The 16,279-nt window shown below is 48.4% G+C and overlaps 1 protein-coding gene across 1 annotated transcript in view; it reads left to right on the plus strand.

The window, feature by feature from the left end:
* Evc2 (EvC ciliary complex subunit 2) overlaps positions 1–16,279 on the plus strand; it is an 87,990-nt gene that overhangs the window by 27,477 nt on the left and 44,234 nt on the right. The window contains exons 8-10 of the mRNA XM_059275780.1: positions 5,160–5,484; positions 11,808–12,047; positions 14,049–14,224. Coding sequence (XP_059131763.1) covers positions 5,160–5,484; positions 11,808–12,047; positions 14,049–14,224 — 741 coding nt within the window. The remainder of the gene's footprint in view (positions 1–5,159; positions 5,485–11,807; positions 12,048–14,048; positions 14,225–16,279) is intronic.

The raw sequence follows: 16,279 nt of genomic DNA on the forward strand, positions 1-16,279 counted from the left end.
CCCTTTTCTCTAGTAAGTCATTTATCCTGCTTGTACTTCTTACTGGAGGTTTAGCCGGGCTTCTCACCCAGCAAGCGGGCAGCGTGATTGTTGCCACATTTCTAATACCAGGTGGTACTGTGCCCTTTTCTCAATGCTGACCTACTCCTGAAAGGCTGGCCTGTGTGTTCAGCTTTGCATCGCAGGCCACTTCCCATAGAGAGGATTGGAGAGGGGGGTGTGCCCTTTGGTTTTTTATCAGGTTCCCTGACTGTGGTCACAGGGGAAGTGGGCTTGGTCCCAATGCATGCTGGGACCTGTTATGAGGAAGGAGAAACTGGGTAGGATTGAGTGATCACAGGAGGTTCTCTTAGAAGCATGGTGTGCTTCCAGTAATTTAGTTTTACCCTAGCCAGAAACCTGGCCACACCAAGCATCTGGCATCATACGAAATTTTCATGGGTGCTCAATTTTCAGCCCAGGGAGCTGTCATTCAGAGAGGCTCACTGGCTTGCCTGAGGTCGTGTGGGTGGTAAGGAGCTTGAATCCAGGCTAGAGCACTTCTAAATCCACTGTGCTGCTGAAGAATGGTCTTCTATAAATCCTGAGTGCAGATGCTTCAGAGACAGAGAGCCTAAGGGAAGACGTTGAGAGCTGTGCTTCTTTCTCTGATATTTCACTTGCTGCCAGCTCCGAGGTGTCTGTCGCTGCTGCCCCTATGCCCTCTGCAAATGGTTTTGTGCACAGTAGGTGTGCAGGGAGTCTTTGTTGTGCTGAAGTTGTAAATACACATATTGAGTAGTTTTTTACGTGCTAACCATATGGTATGTTTGTGTTTACAACTCCCGTCTTTTTTATTCTTTCCAAACATTCTTCAGAAATAGCAAAGTGGTCCTCCTCTGTTAAAAGCCCACAGTGCAGGAAGATGGAGCTGTTCGCTGGCTTCTTTGGGTCATTTATTCTTTAGGGTTGCTTCTTCATACTTGAAACACTTTTAAAAATTAATTGATTGATGGGTATTTTAGGAGATCCTGGCTGAGGTCCAGTTCTGTGCTCAGCATAGTGGTGGTCCCTGCCTGCATACTAGGTTTTGTCTTCGTACTGTATACATGGGCAGAATACAAATGCCTTGGTGTGGGGACTCGAGGCTCCTCATCCTGATCATCCTCTTCCTCTTCTTGGAGACTGGGTCTCATGGAAGCCAGGCTAGCCTCAGAGCTTGCTTTGTGACCAAAGATGAACTTAAACTTTGATCCTCCTGCCTCCCTAACCCCAGTGCAGGGATTACAGGCATGCACCAGCACACCTGGCCCAGGAGTTCTTCTGAGAGAAGGTCCACTAAACTGAGTGATGGTGGCAGCATACAAGAGGTGGGATGGGGTGTGGGCATCTCCGAGTCAGAAGAGTAGGTCAGAGTAGCAGCTGCATGGGCACAGTGGATTAGAGGGTCACACAGAGCTAGGAAAAAAATCTCTCTACAGCAGCAGCACCTCCATCTTGTATCCCCAAACTACTTTTCTTCATAGCATCCCTGGCCAGTAGAAGTCATGACATATATGGGGGGTAAGGGGGGGATTCTGTCTTAGCCACTTAGGCCGGAAGTTCTTGAGTGCAGGAGCTTTCTGCTTCGTTCATGGATGGGCCCCCCATGCCTCAGGAAGGAAAGAGCGAACATTTCCAGACACAGAGGCCCAAATACTCAGTGAAGGAGGGTCCAGGAAGAAAGATGCTAAGAGCCCACCCTGGGGCTTTTACTGTATTTTGGTTCCTGACGAGCTGCTGGTTTGAAGGAAGTATCACTGGTTTTCTAACGTTTCCCTCACCTTCTCTGACTCCCACTTAGTGAAGATTCTCAGTGGGTACTTCCCCTGTCTCTCACTGCCTAGTCCCCTTGTCGACAGGGTATAAGTCTGATGTTCGGCCTCTACAGGGAACCTTGCAGTGTTCTTTCCATGGAAATTGGCTTCTGATGAGGAAAACTTTCACTTTGCTAATGCCAAGCTGTGTTTTGTGGGTCTATGGTTACACTTGAAGATACCAGAATTATTCTAAAAGAGGCTGTGGCTGCTCAGGTTCCTTCTGAATTACTGTTCCTCATGTTGCTTTATGAGTCCCTTTCCCCATTCAGAAAAACATTTGCTGCTGTGTATATCAATTGCATATCCTAGCTTTATTCTGATACCTTGCCTCATTGTTTGGTCAGAATGGTTAATTTTTATAAGAACTAAATAAGAAAGAAGGCTTGGACACCATTCTCATTTTTTTATCATCAGTAGCCTACCAAAGTGTTCATTGTAATTGGTTCTTGGAAATTCTAAACAATGGTGTTTCTTAGATGGGTACAGTGGATGTACAGGTTTGTAGAGTAGTACAGGAGTCCCGGCATGAGAACCCCATACCGTGTGACCCCAAGTACCTGTCTTCTAGATGTCATGAAGGATTTCCCAGGGGTAATGGAGAAAGATGTGTATTTCATTGTCCTGTAAATGATGACTGGTGAATGAAGGGTGATGGAAATGTGTCCCTTCCCTAGCGGACCTAATGCTACGTAGAGTGAGAAATTTGTTCTATTTAACTTTTTTTTTGAAGCCATTGGGCAATTAACAATGAGTGTTAATCTGCCATTAATAGCTTGGAAATTTAACTGATTTGAAGAAACTCTTTTTCTGTGTCTTGTGGCCTTGGGACATTGACAGCTTTTCTTGTTGCCACTTCTGACAGTCTGTGCAAAGCACTAGGCAGCGAAATGGCTGCAGCCAAAATATCTCTGAGCTGGGTGCCTGTCAGACTGTGGGCTCTGACTCCCCGGCAGACAGTTTCCCCAGGGAAGGAGCTGCTACGGAGGGAAGTATGAGTATTTAGGGCCAGCAAGATGTTAGGAAACTGGGCTGTGGAATTGTTATTTCTTTGCTTGATACAAATTTGAACAGTAGTCTAAGGCCATCCCCATTATGCAGGTGGGAAAAACTGTTATTTATTATTTATTGTGGTGCAATGTTATTTATTAAGCTGCACTGTTTACCATGCAAAAAAAAAGCCATGAGGTACAACAAAGCCCACTATAAGAGTTCATTAAGGGAACGGAACAGAAAGGATGTGCATAGGCCTATGGAATGATGGTGTAGAAAGAGAGAGGATGAATATGTAGAATCTTCTCTTATAGATCCTCCCACCCCTCGCACATGCGCATATGGGCTTATGTAGCTACGTCAAGCATGTGCATAGATTATGTGATCACGATGCTCACAAATTACGTGATCATGCAGAGCATGGATTACGTTGTAGGACGTAAGGCCCTGGGATGACTAAGCATCTTGCCAGCACATGCATGGTCATGTAGCTGGGGGAGTGGCTAGGAATTCTAACAAAAACCAAGTCCTTTACTGAGCTCTCCTGGTTAGTACGTGGCTCTTTAGGCAATCATGAGAAAGAACGGGCAATTTGCCCATCCCGGGCCACCATATTTTCTGAATTAGAGAATGAATGATGGATGTAGCTGCCTGGCTTGACATTTTTGAGCTTGCTATTTGCTCGTAACAGATCACTGCAGTCTTGGCAGCTCATGATAGAGAGCTGTTATCTTAGGATTCTGGGGATCAGAAACTGAGGGACTCACCAGGCAAAAGTCAAGCTTCGCAGCTTCCAGGGACAGCCTCACTCAGCGCTCAGCCCTTCCTAGGTCTTCAGAGCTTCAATCTTCCCTTGGTCTCCTTCCTCATATCCTGCCTCCTCTGACCCTGATTCCTCCCCCACCTCTCTCTTCCAAGTTGAAAACCCCCTATGGATGCTTGGATTCTCAAGTCAGCTGCCGAGCCATGGCTCCATCTGCAGCCCCAGCTCCTTTGTCTTGTGACTGGTAGTCCACGTGTGCAGGACTGAAGACTCGGTGCGCGAGCCATACTTCCTCCTGCCCCACCAGGCCTCATTAAAGGTGTGAAGTCTGTTTTGTCTGTCTCAGAGTAGAACACAGCTTTTCTTTCAGAACTTGTGAGGTTCTGTCTGGCTCATTTAGCATTTAACCGTGCACACACCTCTTTAAGGCATCTCCTGTGATTCTTTCTGGATCCAACAGAGTTTTCCTTGCAGTTAAGTACTTGCTGAGACAATGAAGGAAGCCAATGCATGGATTGTCCTTTAAAATGAGACTGATGGGGGCTGGAGTGGTGGTTCAGGGTTAAGAGGGGGCTGGAGTGATGGTTCAGGGTTAAGAGCACTGGGTGCTCTTCTAGAGGAATAGCCTTTATTGGAATGCCTTTAACTCAAGGTAATATTTTCCTACAGCTCTTCAGGTAAAATATATGTAGGTAAATAGCCAGGTACACATTTCTCTGTCTTTATGTGTATCTATATATCTTCTTGACACTTACAGATGCATGTTGAGGGGTTTCCAGATAGATGGCATAGCTAAGATTTGCTTTTGGTGCTCACACACACATGGCAAGGAATAGAACTAATGGGATCGGTGAAAAGTGCTAAAATTCAAGCAGGCTGGTATGGACCACAGTGTGTTCTCCATTTTCAAATGCTTGGGATTTTCTGTTATTGATCCCTTAATACTTTTATATTGTCACATCCCATCAAATGACAGATAATGTCTACTATTGCAGAGCATGAGTAGAGGAAGGATCTCTACGCATTGCTGGGTTGGACCTCTGGAAAGCAGTTGGGCAGATGATCTGAGAGGCTTAGAAATGCCGCAGACATCCCACAATTTAAAGGCAGAAATTTTGATTTTGGTTCATGGGCTGAGGGGATGGTCCATCAGGATGGAGAAGGTGCGGCCACAGGAATGGCTTAAGGCTGGTAGCAAAAATGTGAGGCTGCTTGCCTACTTGAGGAGTGGGAATCAGGAAGCAGAGACCAGACAGGAAGCAGGGTGGGGATATAACCCTCAAGGCCTGTGTTCAGCATTCCTCTTCTTCCAGTGAAGGTGTACCTCCTGTGGTTCCGTAACCAACCCCAAACGGGGCCACCAGCTGATGACCAAGTGTTAAACAAATGAGCCTGTGGGGGGACATTTTGCATTCAAATTATGAAAGAGTAGAAGGGAGAGAAAATGGGAAGAGGAGGAGGGGAAAGAGAGAGAAAAAGCCTTACCCACAGATACCTTAAAGCCTGACAGTTTTGAGGAGCCCCTGGTTCCATCATGTAATGGAGTCCATTTGACTTCTGTTTCCAAGGTTGGAGATCGCAACCCTGAATCAGGCAGATGCGGACCTGGAGGCTTGTCGGAACCAAATTAGTAAGGACGTCCTTGCCCTTCTGATGAAGAATCTGAGCAGTGGTGGTCACCTCTCTCCACAAACAGAGAGGAAGGTGACAGCTGCCTTCAAAGAGCAGTTTCTGCTGCTGGAAAATGAAGTACAAGAGGAGTGTGAGCGGAAGATGTTGGCACTGACAGCAGAGTGTGACCTAGAAACAAGGAAGAAGACAGAAACCCAGTACCAGCGGGAGATGGTGGCCATGGAGGAAGCAGAAGAGGTGTTGAAGCGAGTTAGTGAGAGGGTAAGGTAGCCCTGAAAACTTGCATGTTCCTTATTCCTCCTCAAGGTCTCATTAGTTATCAGGGTTTCAACCAGTCCATCCATCCATCCATCCATACATACATACATACATACATACATACATACCATCCACATTATCAAAATCACCTATCCACTCACCCATCTACCCATCTGTCCACCTATCAGTCATCTATCCACTTATTGATTCATTCATCCACCCATCTATCCACTTACCCATACATCCATTCTTTCATCCATCCATCCAACCATCATCCTATCAATTTACATATCTATTTACATATCTACCCATTTATTCTCCTATCCACCTATTGATCAATTGATCCACCCATCTAACCATCCACATATCAATTTACCAATTCACCTATCTGTCCACCCATCTGTCAATCCATTTATCAGTCCATCCACCTATCTATCTACCTATCCATTCATCTACCCATCCATCCATAGATTAGTTCACTTATAATCCACCCATTCACCCATCTACCCATCCATCCATCCATCCATCCATCTGCCATCCACCCACCTATGTATCCATCTATCCATCCATCCATCCATCCATCCATCCATCCATCCATCCATCCACATATCTATTGTTATTGCTTAGATAGCTTTGGGGAGAAGTCGTCTGAGTTTCCTTTACTTTCTGGGCTTAGTTGGTTTTGTCTACTTCTTGAGTCTTATGAGCCTCTCTCCTCCCTCTAAGAGGGAGTGTTAATTTGGAAGACATTATTACACAAATTTTCCTGGTTCTGCATCTGGCGCCCTATATCCTAAGTCCTCTGAGCACCCCTCAGAATGGATGGGATGAGTAATGGAAGAGAGAAGTAGTTAAGAGGCCAGTTGCCAACCTGAGAGAAGTGATCTTCCAGGCACAGCTGAACGAGTCTGAATTGTCTTCCCAGCAGGAGAGGTGGTTGTCCCGACCATGTGACCTATGCCAATACAGGTCTGAACACCCATGTCCTCTAGAGGCCCAGCAGCTTAGAGAAACTGCCTGACAGTTGCCTCTAGGCTCCACCTGCCAGGCAAACACAGCGTACACCCAGAAGTGAATAAAAGATTTCATTCATTTGGTGGCTCAGGGTCACACAGTTTTCAGCACAGACAGGGCTGCCGTAAAGGGCAGGCAGGGGCCACTGTACCACCTGTTCCCTTGTTCCAGGGACCTGCCTTGCCTCAGTGCTATCTTGTTGGGGGCGGGGCTTGTGGCCTGTGTAGTTGCTATACTAGGTCCCTGTGGCTGCTAGAACAAGGTGGCACACATCTAATGTCAAAAAAAAAAAAATGAGAATGTGTTCTTTTGTGATTCTGGAGTCTGGAAATACAATTCTGGGTGTCAGCAGGTCCCAGCTCCCTTTGGGGTCTTTAGAGAGGACCTTTCTTATTTGACAGATTTACTAGTGATTCCATGTGTTCCTGGGGTTGTAGCTAAGTCACTTTAACCCTGCTCAATCCTCTCATGGCCTCTTCCTGGAACCTTGTCACCTCTTCCCTGTCTCCTGTAAGGACACTTGTCATTTGATTCAGGGTCCTGAATGTACATATGAGATCCTTAACTTGGTTTGACCTGCAAAGACCCTTAGAAGTTCAGATTTACAGGTTCCCAGATTAAGAGGTCAGGACCTAGACATGTGCATGTGTTTAGGGGTGGGTGTTATTCTGCCCACTATAGCTTCTCTGGTGACACCCCCTTCTCTAAAGCCCTGCCTATCACTGTGGTTCAGCCCACATCTCCCCAAGCCAGATTCTTAGGGAGTGAGAAGAGCCCACTTCTGAAACCAAGACATAGATATAATCACAGATCCAGGGGGGCCTCAGGTGGCACCATGCTGATGTCGCTAGCCATTGGACTGCTCTGCCACTGTGCAGTGAGTGTCACCTCCCCTTGCTATGTGGCCTCATTCCCACCCTGTTGGTGTCTGTAGCATTTTTTTGTACTTCACTGTCAGGGCCGTGGTCCTGCATTCATGGTGGAGCTTGGAGGATGGATCCCAGGTCTGCCTGCATTTCTCTTTCTTTGTGAAGCCCAGCCCTTCATCCTTGTCTATATAAACCTGCCTTCCCTAGGCCCCAGCCCCTCTCCTGACCTCACTCCTACCTTGCTAGCCTGTAGTCAGTGCGTGCCACTGCTCTGCATCACGGCTCACCTGTCCAGAGACGAGCTACCTCATGTGAACCAAGCTGCTTCCCAAATATCACCTGAGCTGCACAGCTCCTAGGACCAATTTGCATCCAGTCTGTGCAAGCTCCTGCAGGGCATGCAGCCACAGAACCTTACAGTGGTCGGCCATGTGCGGCAGTCATCTTCAGACAAAGTGCAGAAAGATATTCGGGATGGAATGTATCTCTCCCCCTGGAGTTAGTCTATACTCACATCGACATGTCACAGGACAGCCCATCAATATGTCACATGTTTCGGTTTTTATGAGTCAGCTAAAAGCTCAGTATAAACTGGAAGAGAAACAAGAGCTTCTTCAGTCAGTGCTTGATAGTGTCAACCCTGCATGGGTGCTGTCATGGTTTCCCTCTGGGTTAATTACTTTTCTGTTGCTGTGGCAAAAAGCAAATTAGGGAAGGAACAGTTGGCTTTGGCCCACAGTTTCATAGAGTGTCTGTCAAAGCAGGGAGGCAGGGCAACATGAGAGTGAGGGTGGCGTGTCAGTGAGGAGGCAGAGCGATCACACTTCATCCACGCACAGGAAGCACAGAGGAAGAACAGAGACCCTAAAAGCCCACCCCCAGTGATGTGCTTCCTCCAGCAAGGTTCCACCTCCTAAAAGGTCCATGACTTTTCCAGACAGCACCACCAGCTGGGGACCAAGTCAGCCTGGGGAGGGTGGCATTTTGTATTCAGACCACCACACTTCTTCCGTTGCTATGATAAAGTACTCTTGACAAAGTTACTTGGGGGAAAGGGGCTTTATTTCAGCTCACAGTTCCAGGTTATTTACAATCCAGCAGGACTAGGAAGTTGGGGCAGCAGATATTTGAAGCAACTTGTCATAATACATCCACAGCCAAGAGCATAGAGGAATGAACACGGCATGCTAGTGCTCAGGTCACCCTCTTGCTCTTGCATAGTTCAAGATCCAAGCCTAGGAAATGGTGCCACCCACTCTTAGCATGGATCGCTCCACATTAATTAATGTAATCAAGACAGGCCCCCATAGACATGCCCACAGGCCAATTGGTCAAGGCATTTCCTCATTAAGACTCTTCCCAGGTGATTCCAGATGGTATCAAGTTGAGGTTCATGGTTTAATGTCATCTTCAAGGAAACCTCAGACATATGAAATATGCACATATGAAATATTTACATTTGAAGGTGGGGAAACTGAGGGCCAGGAAAGCAGAGCCTCATAGCTCAGCTCCCTAAGGCCCCTTGAGGTCCTGACCTGCCTTCTCCTCCTCCTCACCTGCTATAAATAGCACCCTGAACAGTGCTAGCAGAACACTGGGAGTGCTACAGATGCCCAAAAAGGAGCATGTGGTGCAACACAGCAAGGGTGGTCCCTCTTCTGTACCTAGGCACTTTTGGCTTTTTAAGGACCTGTATTCTGCCTGGGTCCAGGGAGGCTTCCTAACTCCCTCTTAAGCTTCCGAAAGAGAAAGATTCCTTCTGTGTAAGAACTTGACATTGCATCACTGATAGATGTATTTTTGTAAAACGGTTTTCCAGTCTGCCAGTCTCGATGAATGGAGTCCAAGGAGCTAACTGAGGAAATCATAATTTCACAGTTTGGATGGTGTAGAGTGAACCAGGGCACAGGAGCAGCTCTGGGACAGCTCAAAGCCAGCCTGCGGTTGGCTGAAGCACCTTGCTGGCCACGCCTCCTCTCAGTGTAAAGCCTCTTTCATTGGAAAGTTCAGTAGGGATTTGGCCCTGCGGGATCTCTCATGGTATCCGTTTACTAGTACACATTTACTGACAGCATCTAAAATAGAAAAACCTTATACTAAAAATGGGGGTTTCTCCAAGCAGAGTAGCTCATGACTGTAATCCCAGTATTTGGGAGATAGAGGCAGGAAGATCCAGAGTTCAGAGTCATCCTCAGCTACTTGGTAGGTTCACAGCCAGCCCAGGCTATGTAAGACCTTCTCTCTCTTAAACAACAAAAGCACCTGGAGAGACAGCTCAGTGGTTAAGAGCACTGACTGCTCTTGCAGAGGACCTGAGTTCTATCCTAAGCACCCACATGGCAGCTCACAAACAGGGCATATGATATCCTTTTCTGATCTCCTAGGTGCTCGGCATGCGTGTGGTGGTACCAAGCCCACATGTGGTGCACATCCATCCAGGCAGGCAAAACACTCATGACATAGAAAATAACTAAGTATTAAAAACTTTAAAACAATAAAAGCAAAACAACAAGAACTCCGGTGGTGGGTTTAGCGTTTCTGTGAAGGAGTGGGCAGATCAGACCGGGCTCTGTCTCCGTGGCACACTCACTTGTCCCTGCCGTTCTTCTGCCAATGTAGCAAGTGTGCTGCCTTCTCTCTGTGTGGTTTCAGAACCCAGACTTTAAAGGCTTGCCTATGGGGAACTTAGAGAAAGGGCCTGAACTTCTCTGAGCCTATGGCTCTGACCCTGCAAATGGAAAGACTTCCATTTTTGATGGCTGTGTAATGAGTCACTCATTACAGGCACTTAAAACAGCAGGATCTCCCAGCTTCCATGGACAAAAGTCCTGGCAGAGCCCAGCTGGGCCCTCTGCTCAAGATGCCTGAAGCTTGCAACTGAGGTCTCCTTTGGACCTTGGGGTCCTGGGCCTAGCTCTTCATGTTGTGAACACAATTCACTTTAGTGTGTGTAAGACTGACTGTCAGCTTCTGGAAGTTTCCTTTGACCATGGATACTCCACTGTCACTGTTGAGTTCATGGCCAACAGGAGAGAGGCTGTCTCTCTTTTAAGTGAGTACTCACCCCACTCCTCCTTAGGGGCTCTCATGTGATGTAGCCATAGCTATCCACGATGGAGCCTTCCCTCAACCCCAGTTTACCCATAGGCAATGGAGGAGGGACCTAATTACATCAAGACTGGGGTAGGAGTACGGGGATAAGTGGGTAAAGAGCCTGCTGTGCACATGTGAGGGTCTGAGTTTGGATTCCTAGCACCCATGTCAAGCAGGCATAGTGACAGATCTGTAACCCCACCTCTGGGAGGGCAGAGACAGACCCCAGGGGCTCACTGGTAAGCCAGCCCAGTCGAAACAACAATCTCCAAGTTCAGAGAGACCTTGTCTCAATAAGTAAGTTGGGCAATGAAAGAGGGCACTGGATGTTAACCTCTGGCCTCCATACAGGCACTTACACACACACACACACACACACACACACACACACACACACACACACACACAGAGGAATGGTAATCTCAGAAGTGGCCATCCCATTGTGTTCCAGTTTACACCCTCACACATGGAAGTGTCATGTGACATATCCACTGGGGTCCTATGATCCCACTTACCCGAGGGGCGTAAAGAGCACCTCCCTCCAGATGGGAGTGCTGCCCACTGCGTGCAGCTGCCCCAGATCTCAGCACAGGCAGCCAAGTACCATTTCTCAGCAGCTCTTTCCCTCTTCACTGAGGAGCTGAGCTCGGGCCTGATTGCTGGCATTTTTCTCCTCATTGACGCTGGGAGTCATCTTGTGAGTCTAACTGTGCGATCCGTTGACACTTCGGTGATTTCCATTTCTTGCAGACACTTTTCAAGCAATCTGATTTGCAAATTGGCACATGCGCGCCCACTGTGAACTTTCTGTTTTACACCTGTTCTGGCAGAAAATTCAGATAACAGGGAAGGATGGGTTAAAACAGCATCTTCCCAGGACTCAGCAGCCTCAACACTGTCAGCTTGGGGCTGTGTGTGTGTGTGTGTGTGTGTGTGTGTGTGTGTGTGTGTATGTGTGTGTGTGTGTATGTGTGCTATGTGTGTGTGCCTGGGTGCACTGTTTTCATGCGTGAGTGCATTTGTGTGACTGTGTGAGTACTGTGTATACACGTACACACTTTTCTGCCTTTGGATGTACTGCTGTGTGTGCACACATGTGCATTTACACAGTGAAGATGCCTATGTCTGCACATGCTCCTATATACAATGCACAGGGTTCATATTGGTTACATGTGCACATACACTGTGCCTGTGTATGACATGTGCATGCAATACAATGTCCGTGCATTGTTTGTCTGTTTTGAGTGTGCTGGTGTATCCATTGTTTGTATTATCTACCTGCGTATGGGCACATGTGGGTGCATGTTCACATCCGTTTGTCTCTCTCACAGATTCTTCTTCTCTCCACAGTCTGCTGCAGAGTGCAGCAGCCTTCTGCGGACCCTCCATGGGCTGGAGCAGGAGGAACTGCAGAAGTCCCTCGCCCTGCACCAAGCAGAGGACTTCGCCCAAGCCCACAGACAGCTGGTTGTTTTCCAGAGAAACGAATTACGCAGCATCGTCTATACCCAGATGCAGAGCGCGGTGGCCAAAGGGGAGCTGAGGCCTGAGGTCGCTAAAATACTGCTACAAGACTATTCTAAAGCACAGGTAATGTCTGCACTCAGGCTTGCCCTATAGAGAGGCATTTTCTAAACCCTTGGTGACGTTCCCTCCTAGAGCTGAGTCCTGTCTTCCTTCTGTGCTGGGCCCTGGTGAGCTCTCTATTCCTTCTTCCTGTAAAGGAGTGAGTTTCCGGGCATGTAGCGCAGAAGGTGGATCATAGTGCAAGTGTGAGCTCAGACTGACTTGGACTGGATTCTGGTTCTACCTCTATCAGCTATGGGTCCTGATGCAGTGAAGGTTTAGTGAGCTGATCCTTGGGAAGTCGTCTTAAGCTTTACAAAAAATGTGTCACACACACATGCACTCAGATACACACAGTAGTACAAACACCACTAGATATTAGATAATGCATCTACACACGCATGTGTGTAACAATTTATGTATATCTAGAATACAGGGTCTATGTCTAGATGGACCCCTAAACACGAGTGTAAAGATTGTTCATGTAGACTTCTTAGTTGGTAGTGAAGGTAGTTTGCTGAGTGTGTCAGTATTGCAGGCAATTTGCCCACTTTGAAATGATGGAGAAGAACAGGAGCAGCCGAAGGCCGTAGGACTCAGCCTTCACCTGATCCTTAGCAACGGCAGCTGAGGGTGGCCAGCCAACTCTGGCTTCAGATTTGGGGTTCTGGCAGATGCCGAGTGGGCAGGTCTGATGTGGGGCAGGAGGGGAGAAGGCATCACTCTAAGTCTGTTAGGAAGGAAGACTCCCAGAGAGAACACACCGTCTCTCTACATGGAACTGGGTTCTCCCCACTAACATGCTATGGTTGTAGCTGTTCATGTAGATGTCTGGACCCCACAACAGCACAGATCTTGAGTTTACTTTCCTCCCATGATGCACAGTACTGATGCTTAGTACCAGACATCTGGAAAGACCATGTGTCATTGTAAACAAACAACAAAAAAAGAGGTACCCCCTCCCCACCCACTGGCATTAGTACTGTGTACACACTGCACTGTTCATGTGTTGGAGCAGGCTGTGAACTTCCTGATGGCCCGTGGATCTGGCTTTATGGCAACCCATGGAGTGTTACTGCCACAGTCCTAGCTTGAGAGCTCTGGGTCCCAGGAGGCCCAGGGCAAAGCCAGCTTTGCTTCACACTCCCGACAGTTTCGATCCTCACGTGATGGAACACAGACAGGCCACAGTCCATGTGGAAGGGGGACTGTCCAGGCATCACAGGTCTCAGTGTGTAGCCAGTGTGACGGGACGGCCACTGGTGCAGCTGCTCTGAATGGGCTGCTGTTGTCACTTGGATACCGGATGACAGCTGGGTTTGGAGGACAGCCCCCCAGAATCATGGAGTCTGGAACCCAGACCCAGATGGCTGATCTCAGAACTCTGCCTAGGTACTTCCAGCCGCATGATGTGAACTGGATTTCCTCATCTGAGCTCAGCCATTTCCAACAGCGTGATAAGTGATGTGAACTTGGTTTCCTTATCTGTAAATTGGGAATAATAATTCTCTCCTCCAATTAAAGTGGGGGAGGCTCAGAGCATGCTTACCCAGAGATATTCCAGAGGACACAGAGACAGCAATTGTGACTGTGACTCTCCAGAGCTGCCCTTTGCACCTGCCCTACCTGTCCCATCTCCTCAGCCACCATGGGGCTGGATAAGTGGCTTATTCACCCCAGAACTTTTAACACATGTCCCAAGGTGCAAGGCTGTGGGACGTTCCCAGCTGGGCTGTGCATGGTGGGTTCAGGGTGACCGATGGCATAGATAACACATGTGGCCTGTTGGGTGGTACAGGCACATTGCTGAGGGGGACATGCCTTACATCTGGTGACCAGAGCACTTCTCAGAGCCCTCTTATTCACACCCCACTTCCTCATAGCCTTGGTTACAGCAAGGAGGTTCAAGGTGCTCATCACAGTACCAGTATGTGGATTGTCTTCCAAAAGGGAAAGTCATATTTTAAATGTCCACAAAGACTTCCCAATGTTCTAAGGAGGCATACACCCCATTCTGTAAAACAGGAGAGTATAGAAGAGCTGATGGACTTCTTCCAGGCCACCAAGCGATACCATCTCAGCAAGAGGTTTGGCCATCGGGAGTACCTGGTCCAGAGCCTGCAGGCCATGGAGACCCGCGTGCAAGGGCTGCTGAGTACGGCGGCCACTCAGCTGACAAGCCTCATCCACAAACACGAGAGGTAAGGATGTAAAGTCTCATGAGGTTGTGGGGGACGGAGAAGCTGCCCCAGCCTTCCCATCCAACGCCAGAGGGAGGCTGACCCACTCCCAAAAACCACTCCCTCCTGTCCACTCAGCCATGGCCGAATGCTGTTGCCTGGTTCATCAAGGGGATTCTTTTGTTGTAAAATTCTCTCACAGTAGACGTTTTAAAAGCATACATGATAGTCAAGGCAATTGTATGATGACCACACCCCACCCCATGTCCCTACCACTCAGCCTCTGCTAGCTCTGACTCATGGCTTTATGTCCTGTCTTGGACTGTTTGGAGGAGCAAATTCTGAGCCACATTTTCTGGATAAATCCATGAAGAAGGCTGACACCGATTTTGTGGTGGGACAGCCCACTTCTCCTCAGGCTTGAGCACCTGCAGGATTTAGCATTGGCCCTCGCCACTGAGTGGAATAGACGTGGAGGCCTGGCTTGGGGCAAGACCAGCATTGGTCATTGCCACTGAGTGTAATAGACATGGAGGCCTGGTGTGGGCTCACATGGTTTTCCTCGGCAGTACTGGGGACCACTGTGAGTGAGTGGTGTCGTGTGAGCCGTGTCAGGCAGGGCTCTCAGAAGCTCCCCTCACTGCCTCTGTCAGTCCCTGCCCAGCCATGCTGTGAGGCAGCTCCCTTGTAAACAGTGAGATGAGCTGTCTAGGTCTGAAACAACAGGGGCGTGTCTGTGAGCTTGGCCCTGCTCGTGACTGTGCATGGTTTTGTGAATTGGTTCTACACCTCAGGTCATATTATGGGGACTTTGCAGCCTCCTGCTGGGGTTAATAAAGATTCAATAAGATGCAGATTATGTAGGCACTGCCCATCTTAAGATGGTAATGGATTCATCACTGCAGTCTGCTCGGCATTCCTAATTAATTTTCACTGGCGTGAAAGGAGGGCTCCTCACCTTTCCCTGAAGAAACAGCAGCTGCTTGGCTGCTCTGAGCGGTTTCCAGTGAAGGCCATCTTACCTCTTATTTTGAAGAGTGGGCACAGATTTACATTTCCCTCCCTCCTTCTCTCCCTCCCTCCCCTGATTTCTCTGTGTGTGTGCTTATCCATGTGTCTACATGTGGAGGCTGGGTGTTGACACCGAGTGTTTTACTCTCTGACTTTCCACTTTACTAATTTCTTCACTGAATCTGGAGCTCAGAGATTGGCTATCCTGGGTGGCCAGCAAGCTCCTGGGATCTGCCTGTCCCTACCTGCCTCACCATTACCACTAATGCCCCACCCCTTCTCCTGCCTGGGGTCACAGATGCATGCTACGCATGCCCAGCTTCTCACATCCCTGCTGAGATCTGAGCTTAAGTCTTGTGTTTGCACAGCAACCTCTTTAGCTGAGTAACTGTGTCCCCAGCCAGACGGACACCCCTAATGCACCTTCCTACCCCGTTCCACCAGGATTGTCTGGTCTGTGCCTTGCTGGGGGCACATCCTTCCTGGGGGCAAGGGATGCAGACAGGCTGAGGAAAGTGACATCAGGAAAAGCACACACTCGACAAGGCTCTACAACAAATAGAAACAGCAGGACAGACGTTAGGAGAGCTAGTGTAGGGACTGGCTCACGGGGTCACAGAGGCTGGGAAGTCCCTCCAGCTGTCTAAATGGTTGGTTGTTGTAAGTCAGTGAATCCCAGTCTGAGGGCAGAGATGGTATGGCTGACACACAGTAAACTGTGAGGCTCCAAGAGGGGGCATCTATCTTTCGTGCTGTAAGTTTACTCTACTTGGAACTTCACAAGTTGGGAGTTGTCTTCACATTTTGGAGTTGTCTCCTTTTTTGTTGCTCCCACAGAACGCCACAGGCGGGACGCAATGCCAGTTAACTTGGTGCATGGTCTGTCTGGAGCCTGGAAAGGCTAAGACTGCGTCTGCTGAGGGCCTCCTGTTGTGTCAGACCGTGCATAACGCACTGCACTGTGACAGTGCTTAAGAGAGAAGGGGGCAAGGGCATGAGGCTCCCCTTTCACACTTAGCCCACTCCTCGGCGATAGCACTGATCATCTCTTGAAATTAAAATTCA

Source organism: Peromyscus eremicus, chromosome 10 (assembly GCF_949786415.1).
Source record: "Peromyscus eremicus chromosome 10, PerEre_H2_v1, whole genome shotgun sequence".
NCBI lineage: Eukaryota > Metazoa > Chordata > Mammalia > Rodentia > Cricetidae > Peromyscus > Peromyscus eremicus.